At 41.1% G+C, this 11,316-nt stretch overlaps 1 protein-coding gene across 1 annotated transcript in view; it reads left to right on the plus strand.

Moving 5' to 3' along the window:
- The window catches only part of LOC119599213 (tubby protein homolog), a 37,628-nt gene extending 27,687 nt beyond the window's left edge, over positions 1–9,941 (plus strand). Inside the window, exons 4-6 of the mRNA XM_037948954.1 lie at positions 1,509–1,626; positions 4,043–4,195; positions 8,750–9,941. Coding sequence (XP_037804882.1) covers positions 1,509–1,626; positions 4,043–4,195; positions 8,750–8,883 — 405 coding nt within the window. The 3' untranslated portion in view covers positions 8,884–9,941. The remainder of the gene's footprint in view (positions 1–1,508; positions 1,627–4,042; positions 4,196–8,749) is intronic.
- The last annotated feature ends 1,375 nt before the right edge of the window (positions 9,942–11,316 follow it).

Consider the following 11,316-nt stretch of genomic DNA (forward strand, 5'->3'; position numbering starts at 1 on the left):
CATCCTCCCCCCATTGTGTCAGAAGTTTAGATAAATCAATAAGTAAATAAGTGAAACACAAACCAAACAAGTAAGTAAATAAGTGAAACACAAATCATACAAAGAAATTCGCCCCCCACCCCCCCACCCCCCACCCCACAAAAAAAATAATAACAAATACGTAAATAATAAATGAATGAAAATGAAAATCCCTAAACCCCGCCCTTCTCCTCCCTCGGCAGGTCGGTTCCTCCTCGCCGGCCCGGAAAAAGCGGCAGAAGTTCGACCACCCAAAAAAATACCTATATTTCTTACGACCGATTCTAACCGACCTTTCGCGCGGCGGCGAAGCATCTTCTGCTGGGGAAAATGCGATTCCAACTGCTAGTGTGACGCAGCCAGTTTCACAGTGTTACGACGGCGGTGAAGGGAAGAAGAAACTGACCAGCAACAGCACCACGGAGAAGGGGGGGTCCAGACAAGAGCGGTATCGGCGGCGTCGGTTAATGTAAACTGTGATTGGGTTTTTTTTAATATGGTTGATTTGGGCTTGTATAGGTTGTGTTGTGTGTGTGTTTGTGTGTGTGCTCTTTTGACTGTTGTGTTGTCGTTGTGTTGTAGGGTGTGTGCATGTTTAGTGACTAGTAACTTAATGTGTACACCATGCGCTGCTCCTTCATGTCTCTCCATCTTGTATGTGTGGTGTTTGTTTTGGGTTGGTGTGATTTGTGTGTTTGTTGTGTGTTGTGTGTCGTGCTGTGTGTGTGTGTGTGTGTGTGTTGGTGGGTATGCTTCTGTGTGTGTGTGTTTGTGTGCTGTGTGTGTGTGTGTGGTAGTGTGTGTGTGTGTGTGTGTTGTGTGTGTCGTGGTTTGTTATTCTTCGAGTTCTGTGTGGTGGTTTATGGGGGAGACTTTTTTGTGTTTGTTTTTTCGATTCTTTTTTTTTTTTGGGGGGGAGAGTCCTGAGAGTGATAATGATGATAATGATAACGTTCATAGTAAAAAAGAAAATAGAAGAGGGAGAATAATAACGTTTTGTAGCTTCTAAATGTGCTTTCGGATTTGGGTTTTCATATTAAAGCTTAGCAAACAGGAAAAACTATTGATAACAAGACGATTTTTTTCAACAGATAATATTTGAGAAGTCATATAACACTGAAACGAAACACATATTTCAATTTATGAAAAAAAAAAATAGATACTGAATTCAGTAAAACTTTTTAAAAGCATTTTTGATAAGATGAAAGCCCCTTGTGTTATTAAACTATGATAGGACCCCTTTATTAAAATAAAATATCTATAAAATCAGAATTTTTTTGACATCAATAAAAGTACAAAATAAAGATAGGTTTTTCAAACTACATGAAATACGCACACCCAAATTTTCCCCCCCAAAATATAGAACCCAACCTCACCTTTTTTCCCCAAAGATAAGGAATCAAACCCCACTTTTTTCCCCAAAGATAAGAAATCAAACTCTTCTCCCAAAGATAAGGAATCCAACCCCACTCTCCCCTCTCCCCCCGCAGGAGACCAACGTCCTAGGCTTCAAAGGCCCGAGGAAGATGACCGTCGTGCTCCCGGGGATGACTGCGGATCACCAGAGAGTGGAGTTTCGGGCAAGTGGAGAGCACGACAGCCTCATAGGTAAGCTCTTCGGTGTTTTTATTTAGGCAAGCCTCTTTGCGTTATCTTGTCTTCATTTATAGACTATCTATGATATTAGAGTATATATGAGCAATATATTATATACTATATATTTATATTAGATATTATAATGTGTGTGTGTGTGTGGCGTGTGTGTGTCCTTGTGTTTGTGTGGTGTGCTTATGTATATATTTGTACTATATATATAGATATATAATAGACTCTCTTATATATATATATATAAGATATATTATATATATTATATATTTTATCTACTTATAGATATATATATATATGTGGTGTGTTTGTGTTGTGTGCTCTGTCTCTCTGGGTGTAGTTTGTGGTATGTCCTGTGTGTGTGTGTAGGTTGTTTGTGTCGTGTGTGTGTGTGTTGTGGTGTATGCCTTGTGGTTTGGTGTCTGTGTCCCCGATTGCACTGCCCTTGACGTGATGCGTGTATGTTTGTGCGTGTGTGTGTGTATGTGTGTTGCGCTGTGTGTGTTTGTGCTGTGTGTGTTTGTGCTGGTGTGTGTGTCGTTTTGCCTAGTCCCTTTGAGTGCTGTGTGTATGTGTGTGGTTTGTTTGTTGTGTGTGTGTGGGATGTGACTGTGTGGCCCTTTGTGTCTTGTGGTGTGTTTGTGGTGTGTTTTGTGTATGTGTACGTGTGTGTTGTGTGTGTGGGTGTGTGTATGTGTGTGGGTGTGTGTGTTGTGTGTGATAGCGTGTGTTGTCCCTCATTCTTAATCACCTTGGTTTTTTTTGTTTTTAATCTTCCGTATTTTTCTTTTAGATAATATATTTTCTCATTAATTAGCTTGTTTTTTTTTTTCTCTCTCTCTAATTAATCTCTTTATCTTCTTTCTTTAATGAACTACCTTCATACTTTATTCAACTATTTTTAATTTCTAATTATCGATCATATCTTCTCTTTTGTTATATACCAACTTTTAGCTTTAATCATCTTTTTGTTGCTGTTATTATTACCCGCTTTATTACCTTAATCAGCTATTTTGCATTTTTAAAATAACACATAATTAAGCCTTATTTCCTTTAGTCAGTCATCTTTTCTCTTGCATTAATCAGCTTTTTTTTCTTCTTCTTCTTTTTACCCAGCCTCTTTCTGTATACTCAACCATCTTTTTTTATTTAGTTTTGCTTTCTCAGAATAATATCTAATTACACGTCTAATTTGTATGGAATGGTGTTTTAATAAGGAAATAAATACTAGATTATTATTGTTATTTTACCTCGGATAAACCATCTTTTTTGTTTAATTCAATCACCATTCATTCTCTCTCTCTCTCTCTCTCTCTCTCTCTCTCTCTCCCTTCTTCTCTATCTCTCTCTTCTCTCCTCTTCTCCTCTTTTTCATGACCTCGCTTTTTCTCCTCATACTTTTTCTCTCTCTCTTTCTCTACTCTCTCTTATCTCTCTCTCTCTTTTTCTCTTTTTCTTCTTTCCCTACTCCCTCTCTCTCTCTCTCTAGATCCATCTCTCTCTCTCTCTCTCTCTCTCTCCTCTATCTCTCCTCTCTCTCTCTCTTCTCTTCTCTCTCTCTCTCTCTCTCTTTCCCTCATCTCCATTAATTGACCATGCGGTACCCTCCCATTCTCACTAATTACCTACTAATTACCGTCCCACAGGCCGCATGAACGGTAAAAATACGGAACAGTTCAATTTTCTTTACAATTAATCACCTCATTCCTCGTGTGAACCATCATTTCCTCTAATTTACCATCGAACTCCGCAACCACGAACCAAATATCATTCTAAACCTGACACAAACTTTTTTTTCTTTTCTTTTCTTGCTTTCTCTCTCTCTCTCTCTCTCTTCTCTCTCTCTCTCTCTCCTCTATCTTCTCTCTCTCTCTCAGTTCTCTCTCTCTCTCTCTCTCTCTCTCTCTCTCTCTCTAATTTTGTTTTCTCAGAATAATATCTAATTAATTCTTAATTTGATGGAAGGGTAAAATGGAATGAAAATAAATTATTAATTCTTATTATTATTTTACCTGGAATAAACCATATTTTTTTTTTATTCAATCACCATTCTCTCTCTCTCTCTCTCTCTCTCTCTCTCTCTCTCTCTCTCTTCTTCTCTCTCTCTCTCTCTCTCTACCTATCTCTATCTCTCATCTCTCTCTCCTCCACAACAAGGAACCAATCATCATTATATCTTAACCCAACCACCTTTTTTTCTCTAATTAGCCATCAATTCTCACAAAACTCACCACCTTTACCCTCGCTTTCTTCCTCCCGCTGGAAGAGTAAAAATACGGGCCAGCCAGGAACTATGCAACAAGGAACCAACTATTTATTCAAACCCAAACCCCCCCTTTTTTTCGAAACATCCAAAAATCCTAGATTAACCCATTACCCTCGCTTTCTCGCCGATTAACCCTTAATTACCCTCCCGCAGACCGCTGGAAGAGTAAAAATATGGACCAGCTCATCGAACTGTGCAACAAGACCCCGGTGTGGAACGACGACACGCAGAGTTACGTCCTCAATTTCCACGGGCGAGTCACTCAGGCCTCCGTCAAGAATTTCCAGATCGTCCATGAGAGTGATGGTGGGTAGTTTGTTTTTTATTTTTTTTTATTGTTTTTTGGTGGGGGGGGGGGGGGTGGGTTTTTTGTGTGTGGGGGGGGGGTGGGGGTCGGGGGGGGTTGTGTGTGTGTGTTGTGGAGTTCCAGGTCGTCTATGAGAGTGATGGTGGGTGTGGGGGGGGGGGGGGGGTGGGTGGGGGAAGGGGATTGCGGGTTTTGTTTGGTTTTGTTTATTGTTTTCTGTTTTTTGTTTGATTGGGTTGAATGAAGATTTTTTTTTTTTGGGGGGGGGGGGGTGGTTGAGGGAAGGGTGGTTTTTTTTTTTATTGTTTTTTTTTGTTTTTTTTTTATTTTTATTTTTTTTTTTTTTTCTTTTTTTTATAGGGGACGAGATTACGTTTTTTTATAGTTTTTGTTTTATTTGTTTTTGGTATTGTTTGCTTTGAAATGAGGAAACAGATGTTTTTGTTGTTATATTGGTGGTTGATGAGGGGATGGATTATTATATATATATATAATATATATATATTATATAATATATATATATTATATATATTTTAAATTTCCCCCTGGGGGGAAATGTGGGGGGCTGGATTTGGGAAAGAGAGTTACTGCCCGCCTGCGCCCCGGCAGGCGCCAACCCACCATGAAGCGTGGGGCAAAGCCCCGGAACCCCACTGGCGGTGGGCGGTCCCACAGCCTGCCGACCCCCTTTATTTGGGGCTGTGTCGGCGGGGGCGGCAGAGGTGGCGTCCCCCCCGGGTGACCACCCGGGCTTAACCTCAGGCGTGCCTTCCGGGTGGGTTTGGGAATTCCGGCCCTTGCGGCAGGATGACGGTTACCTCTGCTATCGGGGAAAGGGCGACTGGGTTTTTGGGGTGGTGCCCTCTCAGAGGTGAGAAACCTGGTACAGCAAAACAGTGTGGGGGGGTCACCTACACGGGTGGGGCCGCAGCGATGGTCCCCACCTCCGGGTGTACCATAGCCATCCCCAGCCGACTTCACCATCGGTTTTTGAGGTGACCCGGGTTTGATAGCGTATTAGGCTTTGAGACTGAACCCTCTTTTGGTTTTCTTGTCTCTTTTTGTTTTATATCCCCCTACTGTGTATAAAAAATTGATTTGAAAGGGCGTACTAAAAAAACCGCATCTATGGCAGAAAATTTTGCCCCCCGAGTTTTTGCATTGTTCGGGGTGACTTAAATGTAGTATCCGGCTTGACCGAGCGGGCTAAGATTCTGTGGGCCCCCGGCTCGGGAGCGATCCATCAGCGAGAATAGCCTTTCCCCGGGGACTTTGCTGGGTCCCAGAAAATGGGATCTCTGCCCCTGTACCACGCCCCAAACCCGCATCGGGGACAGGTACAGTGTACGGGTACGGGGCCCAAAGGAGATCGACCCCCTCTTTTTGCACACAAGGAGGATCCCCAAATTTGAGGGTTTTTCCGGATGCCGATTCTATGGCCCCGACCAAGGCTGGTTGTGGCCCCCTGGGGTCCATTTCAAAACTCCCCGTCCTCCAGTGGCCACCCTAAGGTGTTTAGGGACAGACAAAGGGGGGAAAGAGGCCCCCGGGGTTCACCAGGCATCTCTGACCGATTTACAGAACTCAAAAACCCTGAAAACCCCAGTTGCTCTTGGGAGCTCTTAGCATTAACACTCAAACGTCAGGAGCCCCGTTGGCGTAAGCCTGAGGGAAAGGGCAGAATTATCCCCCCGGAGAATTAGAGGCCACTAAAGGGCGTGTCGCAAGGTTGGCTGAATGAGAATCAACTCTTGAGTCTTTCCCCATGGTCGTGGGGGCTTGGACACGCTGAGAAGGGACGGGAAACATTTCTCGGAAATCTTGCTAGGCCATTTTTTGGTAAATACCCTCGCCCTGCCTACCAACCCCTGAGAAAATAAGTCTAAGCCCGCCCACAGATGACTGCAGCCCGATCACAGAGGAAGATCTTTCCAGTCAGTTGGGGTTCATAAAACTTTGGGGGCGGTTTTTTTAAACTTTGTCCAGGTAGACCCTCCACAGTTAGCTTGGACCAACGATGTCTCATGCCTTTGCCGGCCCTCCCCATCAGCCGAGGAAACTCTTGCCTAAAAAGGTTAGGAGGCGATCTCCAAGCGAAGAATAGGAAACTGCGGCTATGTGATATCCCTGCTAAACTGCTAAGGTGGGTGTAAACCAGGGCTGGGGGGCCTGCAACAGTCTTGACTGCCATTTGGCAGTCTGGACCTTCCCCCTGCCCTGCTGAGGGCGGGGTCATTCCTCTCGGGAAAGGGGGAAAGGGGATCTTTTGGGATTGTAGCAAAAAAACCGGGGCATTATGCTGCTCAGAACAGGAAAGGGTTTTTCCGCCCCTTCTTCTAAAAAGGGACCCGCAACCACCACTGGGCATAAGACTGGAGCAGTCTGGATTTACCCTGGCATCCACGATAGATGTATACAGCGTTCGAGTAATTGTAGAACCCCTTTCGTGATTTTGGGTCGTGGGTTGCTTGCAACCACATCAACCTAAAGAAGGTTTTTTGACCAGTGCATCGGAAAATCGCTATGGAAATCCGGGAAAATAGGGGAATTCTGACACAGTTTATTGGCTTTGAAAGTTTTATACTGGTACTGAAAGGCTGTAAATTGTGGTGGGGGTCTGTCGAACTCTTCCCTGTTAATTCGGGGGTGAGAAGGGTTGTGTCCTTGCCCCAAAAAAATTTTTTCAACACCTGTATGGACTAAATAAGGGGTAGGTACTAGCCAAAGCAGTGGGGGCAACCTAGGAAATATCAAGGTCTAAACCCTTGATTTTGCCGAGATTTTGCCATCCTATCTGAGCCCCAGGATCACTGGTGGCGGCTCTTGAGCATTTAGCCCCGAGGCGAACCCCCTAGGCCTAAGGTCTCCTGACCAAAACCCAAAATTCAGGATTTGGGGGCCTGTTGGGGGAACCCGTTCAGTTTAAAATTTGTTGCAGCGGGATTTTAAGTTACAGAAATTTTTTACAGACTGGTAGCATAGTCCATATCTCTGGTGTCAGCCCAAGAAGTCATAACGGATTGGTCTGGAAACAGACCCCATAAACTCGTCAACAAGAGCTTTTAAAAAATGTCGGCCCATGAGAAGGACCAAGCGTGTGTCTTCAAGGCCTTGATACTGCCTTTTTTCTCTAGGGAAGCGAAACCGGGCCTATCCAGTGTATTGGAGTTCCCCTTTTGATGCTTTTTGTAACAAATCCTTCAAAACCGGGTCAGGGTACAGTTGGCAGGACCATGGTCCAATGGCGGTTACACCGTGAGCTGACATGGGGGCCGTTTCTTCATAAACCGGGGTCGCCAACTAGGCTAATGGGCCCCTACCGTTCCCTGTGGACGACCCTGCCCATCAGGGGGTTCCCCCTCTGCAAGATAACCCCGGGGGGAGGACCCTTTGGGGCGACTCAGGAATCATGGTTGGGCAGCTCGCGGACCTATCGCGAGGAAAGAGATGGGCCGTGTGCCTGCCCGGAGCTCGCCCCGGGGATCCTCGTGGGTGGAAGCGAAGGGTGGATCGGCCATGCCCCCCGTCGGCGTTAGCCCCCTTTAAGAGATAATGAATATATGTGTGTATATTTTTTACGCCCGGGCCCCCTGTCTCTCTGCCACCAACACAAGGGGGCTAGGCAACGGGTGGGTTTTCCAGGGTCGTAAAACTGAACAGCTCCAAAAGGCACCGGCCCACAGGTTCCCCGAAAAACCCCGAAGGAAAGCCCAATGGGGGGGCAGGGAAAGAAGTAAACACAAAATGACAAATCTTTTTTTTTAATTTTAAAAATTATTTACCCGTACACTTTTCAAGGGACAATAAGGGGGGACACCAGCATGTCCCACTGCTCAATACAGCTTTTAACAGGGCAACACCAGGTTTCTCAGGTCACAAGGGCACCAGAGGTCTTTACAGGAGCAGACCCACCGCGTCTCCTTTGGGTTTTTTCCCCCGCTCTCCCCTCCAGCCAAATGCGTCATGTTTGCCCAATCCCTTTGTTAAAAACATGCCAGGTCATCCTTTTTAGTTAACACATGTTTTTGCACAGAGACAAAGACCCCTGGCGTAGAAAATAAATATATAATATAAATATATATATAATATATATATATATATATTATATATATATATATATATATTTATGTATACCTATATATATACTTTTTTTTTTTTTTTTTTTTTTACTAGTTGAGGGAAGTTTTTTATTATTGTTTTAGTGTTTTAAATGGGAAAGTGTTATTTGAAAATAATTTTAAATGTTTTTTGTTATTTCTTTTTAATAAGTATAAATTTTTTTGATTGCTAAATATATTTTTTTTTCATGTTGGAAAATGAAATGATTTAGTGTGACTATAAAACAACGAGACTAATGATGAAAATCCTAATAACGATAATATTAATGATGAAAATGGTGACACAGCGAGGGAAGATGATGACGCATTATATAATAAATCCCAAGAAACTGCTTCTCATAGACTTATTAATAGACTTTTTTTTAATAAACTTCATTTTTATATAGACCTTTTTTTCTCTACCACTAACCAATATCCCTCTCTCCCTCTCTGCAGTGGAGTATATCATCATGCAATTTGGACGCGTGGCTGAGGATGTCTTCACTATGGACTACCGATACCCTATGTGCGCACTCCAAGCTTTTGGCATAGCACTGTCTTCGTTCGATTCGAAATTAGCATGTGAATAATAGATAACTTTGTAATGCTAGATATATTCCTTTGTTTCTTCTTCATCTTATTCATATTCTCTTTTTTCTTTTCTTTTTTCTTCCAAATGTTTTTTTTCTCTCTTTTTTTTTTCTGGGGGGGAGGACGGTGCGACGGTAGAGTGTGTTCCGTTTTAGGTTTTTAAAAGAGGCAGTTGTTTCTGATGGGAAGGGATAAGCAAGCTGCCACTAACTGTTAATCGTCATGCTATGAAAGCGCTAAACAGGACAGTACTGTGATGCCTTAAACATTGGTCTTTTTGCCTGTAAATGAAGATGACTGTGCGATGACTCTTCATTGTCTCTGAATAGTACCATTTATTTTTTTTCTGTTGTAGGATTTTCTCTAATTTTATTACTGTTGTTGGGATTTTTTTTACTTGTTTTATAACTATTGTAGTTTTTTTTTTCTATTGATGTCATAGATACTAATTTTTTTCGTATTTTGTTTTCGAAGATCCAAGTATACATCCTTGCAAGCAGTTTGTTGCAAGATAATCGTGGCATTCATATCATTCCCTTTCTTTCTTTTTTTCTTTTCCTTTTTCTTTTATATTTTAATCTGTAGACCCCACTTTGCTGTACAACTTTAAGGCGGAAAACTGTATAACATAGTTCACAATTTATTATATAATTTCCAAGGTATGGTTCGTATTTTTATATGTGATTCTTTGTAAAGTTTCTGTTTGATTTAATGGGAACAGAGTGAGGTATTATAAAAATCTGTATATTAGTTATATGTCACTCATGGAATCATAATTCTTGGTAACATAACTTGAAACTTATTAATAATATATTAATATTTTTTATTGTTATTTACAAAAGATGAGTAATCTTTTATCGTTAAGGATACAAATCTACAAATATCTGCCTGATATTAAAGTTTCATTGTTTTTTAATCTTAAGTTTTATATTTATGAAATTGGTTAATTGATTAACTGTATAAGCCTTTCTTATAACAAACTAATACTTTTATAGGATATAAACGTTGAAACGGGACCTTATTCCTCTCAGTATATGAAATCTGCTAGGTCTCCATCACTAAGAAAAGAATATATATGTGTATATATATATATATATATATATATATATATATATATATATAATTCAATATATTGCAGCACTCATTGGTAATTCTGTAATTGCAACTTGTAAGATCTGCCCTTGCACTAGTTAATATGACGTTTCATAATCAAATGGTCTTAAAGATATGCAGCTCTGTAAGTAGTTTAGAAAGAGGGAGAAAAATAATTGTATTTTAAGGAATTCACTGGATTAATTGATGTGAAAATGACATGTGATTGATGTTGTGGCTAAAGTAATAAAACCTCCATGTTTAAAGGTATCAGTACTTGTATTCTGTAGATACTGTATTTCGTTCTTTTTGTGCGTTAGGGGCTCATTCCGGGTTTTGATTCAGTGGCCCTGATTGGTTCATAGGCGGATGTGTCGTCAAATGTAATTGGTCTGAAGCTTTTATCCAACCGTCATTGTAATCTCTTGAACCTCCCAGCCAATCAGAAACTGCCCTTTCAAAGTACCCAGCCAATCAGAACTACCAATTCATCAGAAACGGATCCTTTAAACCACCAACCAATGGGGAGTGATGTTTCAAACCACCGACCAATGAGGAGTGATGTTTCAGGCCTTTGACCAATTAGCAGCACTGATTCAATGGAATTTCCTAAACTGACATCTTCTGTCAAGTAATGAACTAGAAAGATTTTTTTGGAAAAAGATCTTGCAAGTAGATGATAATTTTTAACTGCTGTCACACTTTTCCTAAAAATCACAATATCATGAAGAGCATTTTTTCTTTTTCTTTTCTTCTTCTTCTTCTTCTTCTTCTAGAGTTTTGGTTCTAGCATCCAAGAATTCTTTTCTTTTCTTTTCTTATCCTTTTCTTTCCTTTTTCTTTTCTTTCCTTTTTCCTTTTCCTTTTCCTTTCCTCTCCTTTCTTTTCTTTTCTTTTTCCTTTCCTCTCCTTTTTCTTTTCTTTTCTTTTCTTTTTTTCATCTGAGTCCCTCCAGTGATTTCAAGGACTAGTGTGACATATCATTGGGTGGCCGTTGTGTATGATTTGCTGATGGTGCTAAAACAGTGTAAAATGAACGAAGAAAAAATGTTTCTACTGTAAAAGATTATAGATCTGCTACCATTGTTCTATGATCTTGTATTTTTGTAACAAAGATCTGCTTAGAGGAAGTGAATAAATACATCTAGAGATCGTAGAGCAGACCAGTGTAGAGGATGTATGATTTTTTTTTTTTTTTTTTTTTTTTTTTTTTTTTTGTAGGACTTGCGTTGATAAAATATATGAAGATCATTAACACGCACACGCACACGCACACACATACATACACACGCACACACTCACACGCACATGCACACACACACACACACTCACACTCACAC

Source organism: Penaeus monodon, chromosome 42 (assembly GCF_015228065.2).
Source record: "Penaeus monodon isolate SGIC_2016 chromosome 42, NSTDA_Pmon_1, whole genome shotgun sequence".
Lineage (NCBI taxonomy): Eukaryota > Metazoa > Arthropoda > Malacostraca > Decapoda > Penaeidae > Penaeus > Penaeus monodon.